Here is a 21,901-nt window from a genome sequence, read left to right as displayed (position 1 = left end):
GGGAATTTGAGTATGATAGCTAAGAAGAAAACACCAGTCTGGATTACATAATCAAACTAAGGGCAACCATGCATGGCATCAGACAGGAGACGTGTCTAACCATTATGTATGTAAGATAGTCTAGCTAGCTACATTTTCAGATATTACACGTTTCTAATTTTGACAGAAATTTGTTTAATTTGAAGTGTACTGTTAGCTAGCTAACATTAGCTGGCTGAGTCACTAGCTAACATTATGTGTATGATCTTAATCTTCGTATCTCAGACATGACTAGTTATAGACATAGAACCTGGTTGTTTAGCTACCTGCAGATTCATGCAAGGTTGTAACTTCATGAGTTGTGATTATGGTCCATTGTTTAGCTAGCTAGCTACATGTCTTAACAAAAGACTCAACTCTAATTCTGACAAAACATTTTCATTTGAAGTTAGTGTATTGTTAGCTAGCTAGCTAGCTAACGTTAGCTGACTAGCTAGCTAGAGTGAGACTAGCTAGCTAGGAGAGTGAGACCAAATCATGGACGCTGGACAGAGTGGATTTCAGCTGTAACAAAAAGGCAGTTTATTGAGTCAAAAGATATCTTGTCCTGCAGTTTAACGTGCACGGACCTGATTCATATAGCTCAGAAGGAGTTAGCTGGAAAAGGGACCTAGACAAAGGTTGTAGCAGATTATATACATGGAATAATGTAGGTGGAGTCTTGTCATGGTGGTCTTCTGACTGGTCCCGAAGAGTTGGAGGCGGGCCTGCTCCAGCCAGAGCAGGAGCCCCAATGGTGCACAGCAGAGTCCTCTGCTCTTGGCACCCGACCAGTAGAGGGGGGTGGAGTGTGTGCGTGTGTCCAGGAGTCGTGAGATAAGGGGAACTGAAACTGGCAGTTTATGGCTGGGGGTAGGGTGCTTCCTGTTTGGACAGGGGTGCGTGCAATGACTTGAGTCAGGCGGCTTAATATATGTGCTTGATATATGAGCTATGTATATGTATATGTGTATATATGACACTAGCTAACGTTAGCTGGCTGGCTAGCTAACGTTAACTGGCTAGCTAGCTAACATTAGCTGTCTGGCTCGCTAACTAACGTTACATCATGCATTGGTATACATTGTTTACCTAGCTAGCTATCTAGCTACATTTCTTAACAAAAAAACTCTAATCTTAGTGTGCCAGAGCCAGAATAACTGATGCATTTTTGAATGCTCAACACCCATTGAATATGTCCGGTGTCAGGCAACAAAGCGTATTTCAATTGTTGCCAACAGCACAGTTACGGTCATCAAAGCTCTGGATAACATGAGAACTGCCTAACCAGCTCTGCTAGGGGAGTAAAATGGTCAGAGTGGAGTGTTCTCTCATTATGTGTCTGGAAGTAGCTAGCCAATGTTAACCAGTTAGCTTGGGTGCTTGACTGTCGTTATTAGGTCAGAGCTTTCACAACAAATCTATTTATTGGCCAGAGCGTCCAGTGTGTGCTCTGAATGCGAAACGCTCTGAATTTACGAACTGACAATCTGACAGCACAGTTGCAGTCACCAACACTCTGGATAACATAACAGCTTAACCAGCTCTGCTAGGGCGAGTCATGTTCAGTGAGCTGTTCTCTCTCTCTCTTAGATGTCTGGAAGTAGCTGGCAAGTTAGTACAGAATGCACAGATCAACCATTAAAGAGATGGGTAGGGTTAAGGCTTGAGAGGGTGTGAACAATGCTGAATGTGTGTAGACAAAGAAGGGCTCTCCAATAGTAGTACCAAAACATTGAAAGACGGTTTTCTCAAAAGTGAGTTTACAAGATGATCAACTTTCAAAGCAAAATGAATTTCCAATTGTTTCCTCAAATGCAATGTATGATATACAATTCTGTAGCTCGGAGTCTCTACTTTTATCCAATGTAAAAAACTGAAATTCAAATGTTGATACATAAGACGGAATCCAGGTGGTGAGTCACAATTTTGAATGAACAGATCATTGAAACATTGAGAAATAGCTGATTTACTGTAAGTTGTGTAAAATAGACCAACCACAGCTGATTCCAATCTCAATCGGAGACGTAGCCAGGTGTTGAAGTCCTTTCAATTACATGGACATACACAGTAAAAAAGGGGGACTCTTTGGATTGATTTTGTTCAATGTGGATACAGAACAACACAGAGAGAGAAAAAAAATATATGTCTGGACAAGGGAGAGGAATAGTTGGACCAGGGAGAGGAATAGTTGGACCAGGGAGAAGAATAGTTGGACCAGGCAGAGGAGTAGCTGGACCAGGACAAGGGAGAAGGAGAGGTAGCTGAGATGAGTAAGAATGTGTGGTGGTGTTCAAAGGAGAGTAAGAGCTGTTGTCACTGATGAAATAAGAGCCACAATCATAAACCATGGTCTATCACTGAGAGAGTCTGGTGAAAGAGTCCAGCCTAATACCATGGTCTATCACTGAGAGAGTCTGGTGAAAGAGTCCAGCCTAATACCATGGTCTATCACTGAGAGAGTCTGGTGAAAGAGTCCAGCCTAATACCATGGTCTATCACTGAGAGAGGCTGGTGAAAGAGTCCAGCCTAATACCATGGTCTATCACTGAGAGAGTCTGGTGAAAGAGTCCAGCCTAATACCATGGTCTATCACTGAGAGAGGCTGGTGAAAGAGTCTAGCCTAATACCATGGTCTATCACTGAGAGAGTCTGGTGAAAGAGTCCAGCCTAATACCATGGTCTATCACTGAGAGAGGCTGGTGAAAGAGTCTAGCCTAATACCATGGTCTATCACTGAGAGAGGCTGGTGAAAGAGTCTAGCCTAATCTCAGATGGTCAACAGTGGTTTCCATTATCTGGAATTTCAACAAACCAACAGGTAAGTAATGCATTTCACAAGGGCTTCTTCTGTCATTACTGTTGCTATGTCCTACAGTAACTGTAGGCCACCAGTCCCAATGCAAATACATATGTAGTATTTTTGTTGCTCTAAAGGACACAACATCTTCCTCCCTCTGGGGGAAGAGGACAGCACCTCAGTGAAGAACAAGAGCCATTGTAGGATTGGTCATCTCTGACAATGCAATAAAACTGAGAGAAATTCAGGCCAGAATTGTAGAGGACAACCTGATATTTCACAATGTGGAAAGCATCAGCCTGACTACCATCGTAGTAGTACCATTTTAGTACCATTTTTTGAAAGGAACAGTGAGCGGGGTCAAGTAACTCCAATATGTCCAGGTATGATGTCTATCCAATATACATACAGTAGGACATACTGAAAAGCATTTACACATAATGTTTCATTTCTTTGAGAGAGTCATGGAGTTGGAGGCTAATCCGACCCCACATTAAAATACTTATGTAGACGAGGCAGGGTTTAACCTGGCAAAAACACGTCAGCGTGGAAGAAACGTCATCGGGAAAAGGGCCACTGTTGATGTGCCGGGTCAGAGAGGAGAACATTTTCACAATGTGTGCTGCAATCTGGAGTGCTGGTTTGGTCCTGCAGAAATTACAGATTGGTCCCTACAACACTGAGTGCCTTCTTTTGTTTTTAGGTGACCTCCGCCAACAACTGGTGCCAGAAGCAGAAAGGGCACCGCTGGGAGGAAACATGAGGACATTTGTGATTGGGTGGGACAATGTAGAATTCCACCATTCACATGCAATCACAAACTGGTTTGCAGCCCATCCAAGAAAGGTTTCCCTTTTCCTCCCCCTTACTCACCTTTCCTCCCCCCTACTCACCTTTCCTCCCCCCTACTCACCTTTCCTCCCCCCTACTCACCTTTCCTCCCCCTTACTCACCTTTCCTCCCCCTACTCACCTTTCCTCGCCCCTTACTCACCTTTCCTCACCCCTACTCACCTCCCCCCCACTCACCTTTCCTTCCCCCCTACTCACCTTTCCTCCCCCCTACTCACCTTTCCTCCTCCACTACTCACCTTTCCTCCCCCCTACTCACCTTTCCTCCCCCCTACTCACCTTTCCTCCCCCCTACTCACCTTTCCTCCCCCCTACTCACCTTTCCTCCCCCTTTCTCACCTTTCCTCCCCCTACTCACCTTTCCTCGCCCCTTACTCACCTTTCCTCACCCCTACTCACCTCCCCCCCCACTCACCTTTCCTTCCCCCCTACTCACCTTTCCTCCCCCCTACTCACCTTTCCTCCCCCCTACTCACCTTTCCCCCCCTACTCACCTTTCCTCCCCCTATTCACCTTTCCTCCCCCCTACTCACCTTTCCTCCCCCTTATTCACCTTTCCTCCCCCCCTACTCACCTTTCCTCCCCCCTATTCACATTTCCTCAACCCCATTGAGGATTTTTTTCTGCCTGGAGGTAGAAAGTGTATGATCATCGGTCACATGACCAAATGTTCTTCCTGGATGCAATGGATGCCGGCTTCCAAGGTGCATAGTGAGAGACGACATAGGACATGTGGCAAAATGCTGAAGATCGTATAGGTTAGAACAGGACTGTGCATTTTGGGGGATTTTCCCTTCTGTGCCCTTTTTACTGTAATTGTGTTAAATTTTTACACATTTGGAACCAAAGGTCATGTATGTTGGATGTGTTGTTGAACCAAAGGTCATGTATGTTGGATGTGTTGTTGAACCAAAGGTCATGTATGTTGGATGTGTTGTTGAACCAAAGGTCATGTATGTTGGATGTGTTGTTGAACCAAAGGTCATGTATGTTGGATGTGTTGTTGAACCAAAGGCCATGTATGTTGGATTTTTTGTTGATCACTGGCAGCAATTTGCTAATAAAGCTTTCACTGCAGCAATTCTGTCACTTCCTATTTTTTTCTGCTGTACATTCTATAAAGTAATGATGGCTCGTTCACTTTTAGATAGTATGTTGCCCTAAAAATGCACTCATTCGACACTCAATCAAAAAAAAATGTAGAGTGGCGTACAGTGAAAGGAAAGTGAATTCTCAAAAACAGGGGATGTCATATTGTCTATTGTATGCAGGTAGAAGTGAAACAGGAAAAGTAATGCAGTTTTTAATGCCGTCAATTGTTAGTGTTTTGAAAGTCTTAAGTATAGGTAAACACTTGTCAGCAATTGTAAAAAATAAAAACTAATGTAAATACATGTGACTTGTTGCGAAGGTACATCACCAAGCTGTGTGTGTGTGTTTGAGAGAGAGAGTGTGTGTGAGTGGATGTTGTTGTTAGTATGATGGAAATAGATCAACTGTAGAGATTTACAATAGAGATGTGTTAATGTTTTAGGCCTGTACTGTACCTACTGTATTAGTACCGGTCGTTTAGTTTTACTGTGTCTTCCAATACCCTGGTTATAAAGACAGAGTGGCTAGTGACCATCTGCTTTCTGTCAACATAATGGTCACATTATTGACCATCAAGGCATGTCTTCATCTGGGTCTGTACATCGTCTCAGAGTAGGAGTGCTGATCTCGGATCAGGTCCTTCCTGTCCATATAGTCATTGTGATCTAAAAGGTCAATCAGATTTACATAATGCATGCATACATTTTTACGTATGGGTGGTCCCGGGGTCAAACCCACTATACTGGCGTTACAAGTGCCATGCTCTACCAAGTGAACTACAGAAGACCCAGTAATGTTGCTGTCACTATGACGATTGAATAGTACATAACACTGGCTCTATCTAGTGGTGGGATGGTGGCTCTACATCAGACAACTGAGTCTAGGGCACCAGCTGTTCGTCCTGCTTGTGATCAGCAGCCAAGCTACAGTATCCGTCTATATAAGCAGGCTTGAGGCCCACTGTAAGAACTACTAATCCTCTGGCATGTCAACAACATAGCTCAGGCAGTAGGAAGCTCTCTCATCCATTTATATGCGGCTGATACAGTCTTATACTCAGCTGGCCCCTCCCTGGATTTTGTGTTAAATGCTCTACAACAAAGCGTTTTTAGAGTCCAACAAGCTTTCTCTCTCCTTATCCTTGTTCTGAACACCTCCAAAACAAATGTCACGTGGTTTGGTAAGAAGAATGCCCCCCTCCTCACAGGTGTGATTACTACCTCTGAGGGTTTAGAGTTTGAGGTAGTCACCTCATACAAGTACTTGGGAGTATGGCTAGACGGTACACTGTCCTTCTCTCAGCCCATATCAAAGCTGCAGGCTAAAGTTAAATCTAGACTTGGTTTCCTCTATCGTAATCACTCCTCTTTCATCACAGCTGCCAAACTAACCCTGATTCAGATGACCATCCTACCCATGCTAGATTACGGAGACATCATTTATAGATCAGCAGGTAAGGGTGCACTCGAGCAGCTAGATGTTCTTTACCATTCAGCCATCAGATTTGTCACCAATGCTCCTTATAGGACACATCACTGCACTCTATACTCCTCTGTAAACTGGTAATCTCTGGAAGACCCACTGGTTGATGTTTATTTCTAAAACCCTCTTAGGCCTCACTCCCCCCTATCTGAGATATCTACTGCAGCTCTCATCCTCCACACACAACATCCGTTCTGCCAGTCACATTCTGTTAAAGGTCCCTAACGCACACACATCCCTGTCTTTTCAGTTCACTGCAGCTAGGCACTGGAACGAGCTGCAACAAACACTCAAACTCAATAGTTTTACCTCAATCTCTTCATTCAAAGGCTCAATCATGGACACTTACTGACAGTTGTGACTGCTTTACGTGATGTATTGTTATCTCTACCTTCTTGCCCTTCGTGCTGTTGTCTGTGCCCAATAATGTTTGTACCATGTTTTGTGCTGCTACCATGTTGCGTTGCTACCATGTTGTGTTGCTACCATGCTGTGTTGTCATGTGTTGCTGCCATGCTATGCTGTTGTCTTAAGTCTTTCTTAATGTAGTGTTGTCTCTCTTGTCTCAATGTGTGTTTTGTCCTATATTTATATATATATATTTATTTTTTTCAATCCCAGCCCCCCGCAGGAGGCCTTTTGCCTTTTGGTAGGCCGCCATAAACAAAAATATCTAATGAAAATGAAGCCATCCATTCTGAGAAAGCTGGGACATTCAGCGACAGAATGTACTGCTCTAGAATAGATAGAATGTTTCGCCATTCCAGAATCCATAGGAATTGAACCTTCTAGAATTTCATCATTTGATATCTGATGTGATGATCAGAGACATATATTTATTTATATCTAAACATACGGCTCTACTGATGATGAAATAGCGGAGCCGACATGCATTAAGGATATAACGACAGTGCTGGTGAGCTGGTCAATTACGTGTGGTGACATTCATTGTATATCGTGCCTGATATATGTCTATGTCCGGTCCTATATATTGCAACAGGTTTGACCCTGGCCCAAAGGTATGTAATCTCCCGCGGAGTATTTTCTATTGAAATCGTTCAAGTTAAGGTGGAGCCTTGTGTCTTTTGAACTCGGGGACGGCTTTGACTCACACAAGGAAGCTGCGGAGGTTTCCTTCTTCAGTTTATTGATTTATTGACATAGATTTTTTTTTTTTTTCACCATTCGTTTCTCTCGACAGACACCAATAGCATTTTCGTAAAGTATATTTTTTTGTTTAAAATTACATTTATAATATTTTACTCACATATGTATTTTATTGGTTCATTTTTTTTTATTTATTATTATTGCAATAAACAAGAGTAGCCAGTATGAGTTGGGTATTGCTACAATTCGACATACAAACTCTTACTTGTCCCCTCTGACAATGAAATTCAAAAAAAGTACTTTATTGGCAAGACACGGTTTCACCAAAGTGTCTCCATCTTTATCGTTCTCTGGATGTTTTCCAAATGGCACCCTATTCCCTATAAAGTGCACTACTTTTGACCAGGGCAGTACATAGTGAATAGGGTGCCATTTGGGCAGCATTCTCTGCCTCTGGTGATTAATAAGGATGGAATAAGGCTAAGAGCCTACACACAGCTACCAGGACACCTGCTCAGAAAATATGTTCAACAGTTTGAATAATTACATGAGGATGTACGTACCATTTGAGGTGACTACGATATGAACATAGATGTGAATTTCAACTTCATGGATCTAACAGTGACAGAATCAAACCCTTTGAACTGATCGGTTGGGTCATGGTTGTTAATGATGCTTCGTCAACCTTATATCAAGAAACAATCGCTTAACGTCTGTGCCTGCGTGGGCGGGTTAAGGTTTGTCTCCTCTATTGTGGTCGGCCACCCTGCCTGGGTTAAGGTTTGTCTCCTGTATATCGTGATAGGCCACTTCTGTTCCAGCCATGGCTTCTCTGGTCTCTGATTGGTGGAGAGTGGGGAGAGCAGGTCTCAACACACACAATGTTACACAGGGTGCATCTGAAATGGCACCCTATTCCCTATATAGTGCATTACTTTTGACCAGAGCGCTATGGGCTTAGTGTACCATTTGGGACGCAGACATAATGATTACACACCAACATGAACAAGAGCACTACTCCAAGTACACTTTTTAACTTCACTACAAAGGAAATCGTCTCCACCAAGTCAAGATCAAGTTTAAGATCAGGATTAAGATCAAGTTAACCAAAAGAGCACATTGGTGGATAAACTGACTGAGTCAGCTCTTACATAATGGCATTGATATAATCATGTATTCTGTCATATCAGGATTTATTACTCAATACTCAACCTTATTTCTCACACACGAAAATGGAACACAACGCAACAAAAACACAAAAAAGTCCAAACTAAATGAAAACATCTTGTCAGATCAACTTTAATGCCAGCTACCTGGCGTGTACGTACCGTTCCCCAAGCAGAGATTGGCTGCTTTCCAATTCTCTCTCTTTCACCCATAAGTGTACACTTGTTCACACCCCCTTATTTAAAAGCATTGGATTTTTGCAAGCATGATTTACGCCATGTTCCTTACACCAGTCAATTTTAAATCCACGAGGGTGGGTGTAGGATTGCACACTTGGGTAGGTCAGAGAATTGGACCACAGCCATAATTACCGTTGGATTAGACCCCTCTAATATTAATGGCCCTTCTTCCCTAAACCGCTTCTTTATTGTCCTTCTTCCGGCCCTGTCCCAAATCGACCTCTAGACCCTTCAACCTATGCACTTGAAGAAATCTTAAGATGATTCAATACACAATATGGTAGTAGCGCAATCTGGTCGACTGATTGACTCGATGGCATTGTTGTGTCCAATCCGCTGAGATCGCTGCAAGTGCATAGGGTCTAGGGGTCCATTTTGTATTGGGCTTCTCTACTGTACCCTCTGCAGGCCACCTCCTCTGTGGACGAACATAAAAGGCCTATTATCAGGCACGTTTCCCATTCATAGGACCAGGAGTTTTACATGTCTTTTACTATGGTTGAGTTTGACTATGTGACTCGACCATGTGACCTGACCGGGACAAAATGCATTTAAGCACATCTAGGACCCAGAGTTCACTGTACATTACCCTGTAGTGTACAACACATTGTTTACGCTTAACAACAACAAGTTAACTCTCCGATCAAAGGTAAGACATTAGAACACATTGCTTCTCGCTGGAAGGGCAGTGTACATCTCCGTTTGGGGTGGTGTTCATTAGGGCACTTTTTTGCAACAGAAAACGAACGCCTGGCGTTTCTTATTGGACGAGTTCAGGTAGTACCGCCCTGTTCAGCTCCGTTTCGGCTAGTTTTCCTCCGTTTTGAGGCCGCCGTGAACACGGCCCAGTGCTACAGCAGTGTTCAGCAGGGCAGGCTTCTCTTCGTCTAATTCTCAGTTCAGGTAGCCTACTGTAGGTGGACAGCACAGTCTCAGTCTCTGCATCCGGTATCTTACCAACTCCTAAATATTCCACCCGTCTCACTTCCACCCGTCTCCAACCATTCCCTCCTAAATAGATGTTGTATTTATTATTATTTGAACGTCACTATAATTGTGTAGGTAACTATGGAGATGAACCAACCAACTCAAAACACAACAGAACAAAACACTGATCAGTCACGGTGAAATAATACACATAGCATTGCATGGCTTTCCGTTTAAAGACAGGAAGGCGTGGAAGTCCAAAAGAAAGAGGGCTGGGCAGGGTCTCCCAGGCCTGTCCTAAATACACTATGTGTGACCTTGCTGTGCTAGTGCTCCGGGGTGGTTGTCACTTAAGTTCAGTGTCTTCTCTCTCTCTCTCTCTCTCTCTCGCCCTCCTCTCGCTCTCGCTCTCTCTCTCTCTCTCGCTCTCGCTCCATCTCGCTGTGCCGCTCTCGCTCTTTGTCTCTCTCGGGGGATCTGGTAGAGATCGTTTGGAAGTTCGCGGTCCCGTTGTTGCCCTTATGTAGCCTTAAACCAACCCTCCGGATGGAAGAGGATGAGAGAGAGGGGGGGTCGATCCAGTGATGCATAAGAGAAGACCCTGACCCTTCCGGACCCCAGAACTACAGGCCCCAAACAGAGAGAAGGACAGGGAGACATACAGGGAGATACTCTATGTAGAGATACTGTACACTGGTCACACCACCAACACTGTATGGAGTTCATATGGGGGGGGGGGGGGGGGGGGGGTTGCATAGGTGGATGGAATCCGGAACCCTGTGCTTTATCACAGATACACAAATCATTCTCTCCGCACGCTCTCGGGGACACACACAAACGCACACGAGAACAGACTATCGTGTGGTTGTACTTTGAGGACTAAGACTCACATTGCGGTCTCACTGAGTAGTAGATGCTAGAATACCAGTTAGAGTATATGGCAAGGTTCCAGGTTACTGTGTTAAAGGGGCAGTATGAACCAACGCATGCCTCCTCTGATCTAGCTCCTCTCTCTGTTCTCGCGCTCTCCTATCCTGTGGAGAGGTTTAGCTGTGATCGTTATGGTGGTTGACACACTCCCCCCCCCCCGCAGCCATCTTTGTTGTTACAATCTATTTTCAAACGCCAGCGTGTCTCCGCCTCCTCCACAGTGCCTCTGGGTCTAGATATCCAGTGACCCACACTGGTCGTCCTCTCACTTAGCCCTGCCACAAAGTACCCCAGAGTCCTGCTCCCTTTCTCCTCTCTTACCCCTCTCTCCTTTCTCTCCCCCATAATTACCCTACACTCTGTCCCCATTAGGAGAACCCTTTTTGGTTCTAGAGGAACTCTTTTGGGTTCCATGTAGAACCCTCTGTGGAAAGTGTTCTACGTGGAAGCAAAAAAGGGTTCTTCAAAGGGTTCTCCTACGGGTACAGCCAAAGAACCCTTTTAGGTTCTAGATAGCACCTTTTTTCACAATCACCTTTACAGTCCTGTTCTCTTCTCTCCTCTGCCCCGCCCCCACGCGTCCCACATCAAGATGTGACCATCCCAATCCTGTTGTCACCCACAGTAATACTCTAACAAGGCCCTATAGGTCCACCAATAGGAAGAGAGCCTAGGGGTCACCCACAAATGGGGAACAAGGTTGCCTGTTTCGTTTGTGCCCCCGAGAGCGGGAGGAGAAATGTACAGTATTGTGGAATATTGCTATACTTATACATGGCTACACACGTTTATAATAGCTAAGAAGAAGACCACTGAAAAGCAGCTAGCCTACTGTACTGGCATACTATAGTAACAATATTCTCTTGGTTTGGAGGTGCATAGGAAGAGGTGGAGGTGAATAGTAGACTAAGTACACGTTAGACCAGAATGATGAGGAAACCATACATACTTATAGTGTGGCCCAGCACATACTGCACTGGAATAGTTAGCTGCAGTGGAGGGGTGTGTGTGCGTGTGTGTGTGTGCGTGCGTGCGTGCGTGCGTGTGTGCGTGTGTGTGCGTGCGTGCGCGATCAGTCTCATCAGTTTGTTCTATCGCTGTATGCAGTGATGGATCTCACAGTGTGTGGGGGAGAGGGAGGTGGGGAGGTGAGAGACGAACAGGGGAGTCTATCCAATGCATACTGTGTATCGCTCCTCCTATCGCTCTCTCTCTCTCTCTCTCTCTCTCTCTCTCTCTCTCTCTCTCTCTCGCTCTCTCTCTCCATCAGTCGATCACTCGCAGTCACAAGTCTATGAGATGGAGGGAGAGTTTCAGGTCAGGGTGCCCTCTTTCCCTTTCTTTTCTACTCCTCTAGATGTTTTTTACGTTTGATTTGTTCACCCATGATTTGTTTAACCTATCAATTGCTGTTTGTCGTTTATTTTGATTATTTTCTTCACAGTGTGCTTTTGGAGTGGCTGCTCCTGACTGGCCGAGGTGGAGGGGGGTGGAGTCAGTAAGGAGAGAAGAGGATTGGCCCGTGGGAGGTACGCATGGGTCCGGGGGCGGGTCTTAGGATGGCGTGGCTGAGAGGCGGGCCCTGTAATAGGTGGTGGTGGTGGTGATGCGAGGGGTGGTGGACGGAAGACGCTGCGGCGCGAAGCTGAGCCAATTGGTGGTTTGAGGAAGCGGCGGCGGCCATCGCTGCGGCAACCGCCAGGGGACTGGGCAAGAGACCAGCGCCCAAACATTTGGAGAGATCCTTAGAGAAGGTCAGAGAGGACTGAGGGGAGAGAGAGGCAGAGAGCGAGGGAGAAAGAGAGGGAGGGAGAGACGGATACAACGTTTAAGTGGCAGAAGGTGAACACAAGGGATTCAGGGGAACAGATATAGAAATTGCATTTCAGTTTGAACCTCTTTGATCTCACAACACAGAGGTTTCTACTCAAACTATGTTTCCAGCCAGCCGGAATCTACTCAGAGGAGGCTGCTGGGAGGAGCTGTAGGAGGACGGGCTCATTGTAATGACTGGAATGGAATTAATGGAACGGAGACAAACGCGTTGTCTTTATTTGTTTGGTACCATTCAATTGAGTCCATTCCAGCCATTACAGTGAGCCCGTCCTCCTGCAGCTCCTCCCAGCAGCCTCCTCTGAATCTACTTTACCATTAAGTACTGACTACTCAGGAGACAGCCAAACCTCCTCTCGTTAATTAACTGTCTGCGTGTTTGAGATAGACAACAATGCCCTTTGAACTTCACAGAATCACTGATCTACCATCCCCCTCGCGTCCCAAATTACTACCCAGCCTTAATCAGGCTGATCCAGTTGTTAATCTGATCTAGCCCTGGCACGATAATCTGATCTAGCCCTGGCACGATAATCTGATCTAGCCCTGGCACGATAATCTGATTTAGCCCTGGCACGATAATCTGATCTAGCCCTGGCACGATAATCTGATCTAGCCCTGGCACGTCAATCTGATCTAGCCCTGGCACAATAATCTGATCTAGCCCTGGCACGATAATCTGATCTAGCCCTGGCAAGATAATCTGATCTAGCCCTGGCATGTTAATCTGATCTAGCCCTGGCACGTTAATCTGATCTAGCCCTGGCACGTTAATCTGATCTAGCCCTGGCACGATAATCTGATCTAGCCCTGGCACGATAATCTGATCTAGCCCTGGCACAATAATCTGATCTAGCCATGGCACGATAATCTGATCTAGCCCTGGCACAATAATCTGATCTAGCCCTGGCACGATAATCTGATCTAGCCCTGGCACGATAATCTGATCTAGCCCTGGCACGATAGTGGTCGTAGAGGTGAAAAGTTACCGTGAGGTCAGCCCCCCTGTGCTTCTTGTGTCGGCTGAGGAGTGGGTTGGGTTTCCCTGCCACTCCGTCCCGGTGCCTTCGACTAGATATGTGCTGCAGAGCGAGAGAGAAAGAGAGAGGGGGAGAGATTAGGAGAGAGAGTGAGAGAGAAAGAGAGAGGGGGAGAAATTAGGAGAGAGAGCGAGAGACAAAGAGAGAGGGGGAGAGGTTAGGAGAGAGAGCGAGAGAAAGACAGGGTGCAGTGTTAGACAGCAGCCAGCCAGACAGACAGGTAGTGTTGAACTCTGACCTCTTGAATTCTCTAACAGCCGGTCCCAATCTACTCCCTAACTCCCTAACCCTTCAACGTTTGCAGATCTGAATAGGTATAATCAGGGTAATGGTGGAGCTAACAAGGCAGGGTTTAGCGAATTTGAACTAGCTGAGCTCTGGACTAAGTAGCCTAACTGCAATATATAAGGTACAAATGATAGGTAAACAAAACCAGTAGTCTCTAGTTAGGAGATTAAGAGGAAAGAAAAGATACAGTATGATGCCCCGCCCTTTCTTTCCATCACTCTCACCTGCTTGAGCTGCAGTTCGGAGTTGACCCGCACGTTGCAAATCTCACAGTGGAAGGTGCGTTCCTGAGTGTTGGGGTCCAGCGGCCCCCCTCCCAGCTCCCCTGGGAGTTTGGGGCCCAGTCGAGGGTACGCCTTAATGGGACCCAGCCCACTGCGAGCCTCCAGGATAGTTTTGTGTTTGGTACCTACACACACACACACACACACACACACACACACACACACACACACACACACACACACACACTTTCTTTAATTGACTTAAAGAAAATGGTGTCTAACAATCCCACAAAGGGATTGGTCAAGACACAAAAATAAGTCTTCAGTTCAGGATGACATCACCCCCAAGAACACTAACATGTACGCTATGCTGAACTCTTATGTGGCTCATGCTAACCCCATCGCAATTGCTAGAGCTCATCACCCATTGTAAACCTGGAATCCTTTCCCTCATACCACAGAACAGCATATGGTGAAGGAGAACTCAGCACACGTTCAGTTAGTGGAGTGGGACTGGGAGGTGTAGTGTAATATATTCGCCACTAGAGGGCCACAGTGATAAGGTAACGCTGGTCGTCTACAGAAGTGTTACTTTTGGACGTAACATAAGATGGTGTTTTTCAGGATCTCTGCATTGTCAGCAATGACGTTGGCACCGAACGGAAACACATCTTTAGATCTCTCTGTTCTCTTAGGGTAGCTAATTCAATGTTCTGGGTTCGGGTTAGCTTGACTGAGAGGTCATGTGGGTGGTTGTAGTAATGTCTTACAGGGGTCAACTGTCTAGAACAACATCTATACATTGAAGTCGACTCGTGCGTAGCTTTAGGTCTTGAAAGAATGGAAGAGCATGGTGAAGTATGTTCTGTGAGCTGCCTCTCACGAGCAGAAATATGAGTGTTCACATTTTTTGAATGGTTAGGAATACACAGACAGACAGCACTGACGACGTTGTGCCAAAATAGTTCCTATAATTAATTGCATGTTTTGCTCTTGCCTGAAAAATTCCAGTCATGTCCTACCCTCTGCCACCCCTGCCTGCACTCCTTCCTCCCCCGCTGTCCTCCCCCGTCCTCCCCCAATCCCAAACCACCAAGCAGTCTGGTTGCACTCTGTCTGACTGAGGGGTTTATGTGCATCCCAAATGGCACCCTATTCCCTATGGGCCCTGGTCAAAAGTGGAGCACTATATAAGGGAAAGGGTGCCATTTGGGGCGCAGGCTTTAACTTGTTCGATCAATCTTTGAGCTTTGAGAAGTGAGTTAGAGGTTACAGCAGGAGAACATGGGGAGTGGAGGTTGTCGGGGGAGGGGGGGGGGCAATGTCTGTAGTGACTGGTTTCACGTGTGGACAAAAATGTGCACTTTTGTTACTGCCTTTGTTCTATTCTGGGCCGACAATGGACGAACCCCCTCGGGGTGTTTTTCACTTGTGCTCTGCGAGCCGAGCTTGACTCATGTTTACAATTAACTAAAGTACTACGCAAACAGACAGGAGAAGTTTCTAAACATGAAAATAGACAAAAACACAGAAAGGAAACCATTGTGTAAACGTATGATCACGGTTGAATACACATCCATCCTTAACCTTGATCGCTCCTCTCTGTATGTAATGTATATTGTATAATGTATATATCACTAGCCACTTTAAACAATGCTATTTAATATAATGTTTACATATGTACATACTGTACTCTATACCATCTACTGCATCTTTATGTAATACATGTGTCACTTGCCACTTTAAACTATGCGACTTAATATAATGTTTACATACCCTACATTATTCATCTCATATGCATACGTATATACTGTACTCTATATCATCTACTGCATCTTTATGTAATACATGTGTCACTAGCCACTTTAAACTATGCCACTTTGTTTACATACCCTACATTACTCATCTCATACTCTCATACTCTCAGTACTCGATACCATCTACTGCATCTTGCCTTTGCCGCTCTGTACCGTCACTCATTCATATATCTTTATGTACTGTACATATCCTTTACCCCTATACACTTGTGTGTATAAGGTAGTAGTTTTGGAATTGTTAGGTTAGATTACTCGTTGGTTATTACTGCATTGTCGGAAATAGAAGCACAAGCATTTCGCTACACTCGCATTAACATCTGCTAACCATGTGTATCTGCCAAATAAAATTTGATTTGATGTTTGTCGCACCGCTAGCCACACTGTCTGTCTCTTTGTCTGTGATGTTCGTCGCACCGCTAGCCACACTGTCTGTCTCTCTGTATGTGATGTTCTTCGCACCGCGAGCCACACTGTCTGTCTTACTGTCTGTGATGTTCGTTGCACCGCGAGCCACACTGTCTGTCTCTCTGTCTGTGATGTTCGTCGCACCAAGAGACACACTGTCTGTCTCTCTGTCTGTGATGTTCGTCGCACCGCGAGCCACACTGTCTGTCTCTCTGTCTGTGATGTTCGTCGCACCGCGAGCCACACTGTCTGTCTCTCTGTCTGTGATGTTTGTCGCACCGCGAGCCACACTGTCTGTCTCTCTGTCTGTGATGTTCGTCGCACCGCGAGACACACTGTCTGTCTCTCTGTATGTAATGTTCTTCGCACCGCGAGCCACACTGTCTGTCTTACTGTCTGTGATGTTCGTTGCACCGCGAAAGCCACACTGTCTATCTCTCTGTCTGTGATGTTCGTCGCACCGCGAGCCACACTGTCTGTCTCTCTGTCTGTGATGTTCGTCGCACCGTGAGACACACTGTCTGTCTCTCTGTATGTAATGTTCTTCGCACCGCGAGCCACACTGTCTGTCTTACTGTCTGTGATGTTCGTTGCACCGCGAGAGCCACACTGTCTGTCTCTCTGTCTGTGATGTTCGTCGCACCAAGAGACACACTGTCTGTCTCTCTGTCTGTGATGTTCGTCGCACCGCGAGCCACACTGTCTGTCTCTCTGTCTGTGATGTTTGTCGCACCGCGAGCCACACTGTCTGTCTCTCTGTCTGTGATGTTCGTCGCAACGCGAGCCACACTGTCTGTCTCTCTGTCTGTGATGTTCATCGCACCGCGAGCCGAACTGTCTGTCTCTCTGTCTGTGATGTTCATCGCACCGCGAGCCACACTGTCTGTCTCTCTGTCTGTGATGTTCATCGCACCGCGAGCCACACTGTCTGTCTCTCTGTCTGTGATGTTCGTCGCACCAAGAGCCACACTGTATGTCTCTCTGTCTATGATGTTCGTCGCAACGCGAGCCACACTGTCTGTCTCTCTGTATGTGATGTTCTTCGCACCGCGAGCCACACTGTCTGTCTTACTGTCTGTGATGTTCGTTGCACCGCGAGCCACACTGTCTGTCTCTCTGTCTGTGATGTTCGTCGCACCAAGAGACACACTGTCTGTCTCTCTGTCTGTGATGTTCGTCGCACCGCGAGCCACACTGTCTGTCTCTCTGTCTGTGATGTTCGTCGCACCGCGAGCCACACTGTCTGTCTCTCTGTCTGTGATGTTTGTCGCACCGCGAGCCACACTGTCTGTCTCTCTGTCTGTGATGTTCGTCGCACCGCGAGACACACTGTCTGTCTCTCTGTATGTAATGTTCTTCGCACCGCGAGCCACACTGTCTGTCTTACTGTCTGTGATGTTCGTTGCACCGCGAAAGCCACACTGTCTATCTCTCTGTCTGTGATGTTCGTCGCACCGCGAGCCACACTGTCTGTCTCTCTGTCTGTGATGTTCGTCGCACCGTGAGACACACTGTCTGTCTCTCTGTATGTAATGTTCTTCGCACCGCGAGCCACACTGTCTGTCTTACTGTCTGTGATGTTCGTTGCACCGCGAGAGCCACACTGTCTGTCTCTCTGTCTGTGATGTTCGTCGCACCAAGAGACACACTGTCTGTCTCTCTGTCTGTGATGTTCGTCGCACCGCGAGCCACACTGTCTGTCTCTCTGTCTGTGATGTTTGTCGCACCGCGAGCCACACTGTCTGTCTCTCTGTCTGTGATGTTCGTCGCAACGCGAGCCACACTGTCTGTCTCTCTGTCTGTGATGTTCATCGCACCGCGAGCCGAACTGTCTGTCTCTCTGTCTGTGATGTTCATCGCACCGCGAGCCACACTGTCTGTCTCTCTGTCTGTGATGTTCATCGCACCGCGAGCCACACTGTCTGTCTCTCTGTCTGTGATGTTCGTCGCACCAAGAGCCACACTGTATGTCTCTCTGTCTATGATGTTCGTCGCAACGCGAGCCACACTGTCTGTCTCTCTGTCTGTGATGTTCATCGCACCGCGAGCCGAACTGTCTGTCTCTCTGTCTGTGATGTTCATCGCACTGCGAGCCACACTGTCTGTCTCTCTGTCTGTGATGTTCATCGCACCGCGAGCCACACTGTCTGTCTCTCTGTCTGTGATATTCGTCGCACCGCGAGCCACACTGTCTGTCTCTCTGTCTGTGATATTAGTCGCACCGCGAGCCACACTGTCTGTCTCTCTGTCTGTGATGTTCGTCGCACCGCGAGCCACACTGTCTGTCTCTCTGTCTGTGATGTTCGTCGCACCGCGAGCCACACTGTCTGTCTCTCTGTCTGTGATGTTCGTCGCACCAAGAGCCGAACTGTCTGTCTCTCTGTCTGTGATGTTCGTCGCACCGCGAGCCACACTGTCTGTCTCTCTGTGATGTTCGTCGCACCAAGAGCCGAACTGTCTGTCTCTCTGTCTGTGATGTTCATCGCACCAAGAGCCACACTGTCTGTCTCTCTGTCTGTGATGTTCGTCGCACCGCGAGCCACACTGTCTGTCTCTCTGTCTGTGATGTTCGTCGCACCGCTAGCCACACTGCCTGTCTCTCTGTCTGTGATGTTCGTCGCACCGCGAGCCACACTGTCTGTCTCTCTGTCTGTGATATTCGTCGCACCGCGAGCCACACTGTCTGTCTCTCTGTCTGTGATGTTCGTCGCACCGCGAGCCACACTGTCTGTCTCTCTGTCTGTGATGTTCGTCGCACCGCGAGCCACACTGTCTGTCTCTCTGTCTGTGATATTCGTCGCACCGCTAGCCACACTGCCTGTCTCTCTGTCTGTGATGTTCGTCGCACCGCGAGCCACACTGTCTGTCTCTCTGTCTGTGATATTCGTCGCACCGCGAGCCACACTGTCTGTCTCTCTGTCTGTGATGTTCGTCGCACCGCGAGCCACACTGTCTGTCTCTCTGTCTGTGATGTTCGTCGCACCGCGAGCCACACTGTCTGTCTCTCTGTCTGTGATGTTCGTCGCACCAAGAGCCGAACTGTCTGTCTCTCTGTCTGTGATGTTCGTCGCACCGCGAGCCACACTGTCTGTCTCTCTGTCTGTGATGTTCGTCGCACCGCGAGCCACACTGTCTGTCTCTCTGTCTGTGATATTAGTCGCATCACGAACCACACTGTCTGTCTCTCTGTCTGTGATGTTCGTTGCACCGCGAGCCACACTGTCTGTCTCTCTGTCTGTGGACTTTAACGTTATTTGGGGAAAGAGACAATATTGCTTCCAGATTGTGTGTTGATTTGTGCAGCTACTCTGCCCAGATTGAACTGCAGGCACTGTCGCTGTCACACACACACGTCTGAGTGTCTTTATCTCTGTTTTGGTTTAATATCTGTCTGTGCAGCGTAAGTGATCTTTGTGGGAGTTTGCATGTACGTACTTAATTAGTGCTTGAGTGCACATGCATACTGTAAGAAGAGATGAGAGGGAGCCCTCTGTTACACGATCAACTAGCAATCTTATCTCATTCCTTCATCACTGTGTCCTGCCCCTGGGGCTCAATCAAACATCTATTACAAAAAGCCTTCCAGAGGTTACTCTAATGATATCAGTGATCCTTTTTCCATTGGTGGACACTAAATCTACATTAAGCTGTTCATTGATGTGTATTATCATGTCTGGCTGACTGGTGGTCCAAGGCTATTCTTATTCCCTTAACAACACTGCCTTACTGCTGTGGCGTGGTAATGGTGATATGTAGAGACGTGTGTGTGTGTGTGTGTGTGTATGTGTGTGTGTGTGTGTGTGTGTGTGTGTGTGTGTGTGTGTGTGTGTGTGTGTGTGTGTGTGTGTGTGTGTGTGTGTGTGTGTGTGTGTGTGTGTGTGTGTGTGTGTGTGTGTGTGTGTGTGTGTGTGTGTGTGTGTGTGTGCGCGCGCGTGTGTGTGACATGAATCAGAACACAGAGGGAGTGAGGGCAAGTTAACTGCTTCCCAGGTTACAAACAAAGCCACTGAGACTGAGTGGAAGGTTTGTGGCTGAATGGAGTTGAGAGGAAACAAATACTATTTGAACCCAGGTCTGGATTCATAGCAGCTTTGTGGTTTTACAGGCTTAAAGAAACTCCTCCAGTGGTGAAGCATTAAGAGGGCCTCATCTACCAGCATTAACAGGACTTTCTCGGCGTCCTATTCAGGCTGAATGCCTGGGGTAACAGAGAACAGCTTTCTGCTGCATCCGCTTACAGTATCACAAGATACATCATGAATGTTTGAGTGGGAGACTCAATACCTTTCAGAGAATTATTATCAAGGCGTATTTGCTCTGTCACTGGACTGTGTAGGCCTGTGCTGGCTGGGTGATAGAGGACGTGTAGAAACAGGAAGGAAGAAGAGGAGAAATATGCTACTCGGGGCATGTTGGATCAGACACGACAGTAAAACCATTTTGGGAAGGAAGCTTTTGGTTGAAGAGGTTATATGCTTGGCTAGAGTCTAGCGCCTTTGATTTATTTGGTCATCAAGATACTTTTGTTGTAGAAGCACCCTCATCTGTGTTTGAACTTGAAACGCTTACCCCTTTTGGATTTTATTTTCCCTAAGTGCTGGATAAAATGAAAATGGCCGTGTTGATGAGGGTGACACAGGCCAGGCAGATGGGTAGAGGAGATCCGATCTGAGTCGAAATCTTTTATTTTTTTCATCTGGCACTCCACACAGGCTAAATCTCAAGCTCTCAAAGTATTTGACAGAAAACAAACACTATGTTAGCCCAGGTCTTTTGGTAAGGAATTCTCCATTAAGTACTGACTATTCAGAGGACTGCCAAGTGTCCCCTCCGAGATTAGTAACCTGAAGATGGTCACTGTCCATACATACATTTACATACCTTTGTTGTGAGCCTCCAGCTGTGAAAGGGAGTTGACGGCTACTTTGCAGAGTGAGCAGTAGAGGAGTTTCTTAGCTTTGTCCTCCTCTGTCTCTGGGCCGGCCGGGGCCCCGGGAGCAACAGGGGCCACCGGACCACCACTCTGGTCTGGGTTGGTGGTGCCGAAAGCCAGGGGAGAGTCAGAGGATTGGGGGAGCAGAGGAGGAGGGGTGAGGGTGGGGGAGGTCAGCATGGGACACACAGAGGGGGCAAGGGGGGAGTCGGTGGTGGGAGAGGTGGAGAGGGGAGGCAGGGGGTGTAGGGGCCCAGGCAGGGCCAGCAGAGGTCCCCCATTAAACTGTGACGACAGAGGGCGCGGTTCGTCTATAAAGAGGAAACACAAGGGGGAATCACTGTCAAATAAAATGCAGTGTTAACAAAACAAAAAATGAGTGAAGCATGTCACTGAAACTATAACGTGTTTACAATAGATTTCGGCGATGCTGTCCAAGTGTGTATGAGGTGAAGCAGAGTCAAGTTTTTTCTTAAAACATATAACCAAACACATCCCAACCCGAGCCAGAGGCCACTTCAACTACAACCCACTGGCTGGTTCAAAGATCACACACACACACCCCATTTTATCTTACTAAAGTGAAGGATTCCAAAAGAAAAACACTGGCTTGCCATGGGGAAGTATTTTAGGATTCAGTACGACCTTATAATTGTGAACGGTTCCTTCCTTTTAATCTGTACTACAGCAATAACCCATAAGGGAGGATTTGACCAAGCAGGCTGGGAACCAGGGACAGAAGCAACTA

The 21,901-nt window shown here is 46.8% G+C and overlaps 1 protein-coding gene across 4 annotated transcripts in view; it reads right to left on the bottom strand.

Moving 5' to 3' along the window:
* Positions 1–7,369: 7,369 nt before the first annotated feature.
* Positions 7,370–21,901, bottom strand: part of znf385a (zinc finger protein 385A) — a 111,462-nt gene continuing 96,930 nt past the window's right edge. For all 4 annotated transcript variants that reach the window (XM_036946870.1, XM_036946869.1, XM_036946871.1 and 1 more), the window contains 4 exons: positions 21,102–21,464; positions 13,999–14,183; positions 13,436–13,528; positions 7,370–12,378 (listed from right to left, as the gene is read on the bottom strand). In XM_036946870.1, the coding sequence (XP_036802765.1) occupies positions 12,109–12,378; positions 13,436–13,528; positions 13,999–14,183; positions 21,102–21,464 (911 nt within the window). In that variant the 3' untranslated portion in view covers positions 7,370–12,108. The remainder of the gene's footprint in view (positions 12,379–13,435; positions 13,529–13,998; positions 14,184–21,101; positions 21,465–21,901) is intronic.

Source organism: Oncorhynchus mykiss, chromosome 16 (genome assembly GCF_013265735.2).
Source record: "Oncorhynchus mykiss isolate Arlee chromosome 16, USDA_OmykA_1.1, whole genome shotgun sequence".
In the NCBI taxonomy this organism is placed as follows: Eukaryota; Metazoa; Chordata; class Actinopteri; order Salmoniformes; family Salmonidae; genus Oncorhynchus; species Oncorhynchus mykiss.
Note: the sequence above shows the minus strand (reverse complement) of the source record. Positions and strands in the feature narration are given on the sequence as shown.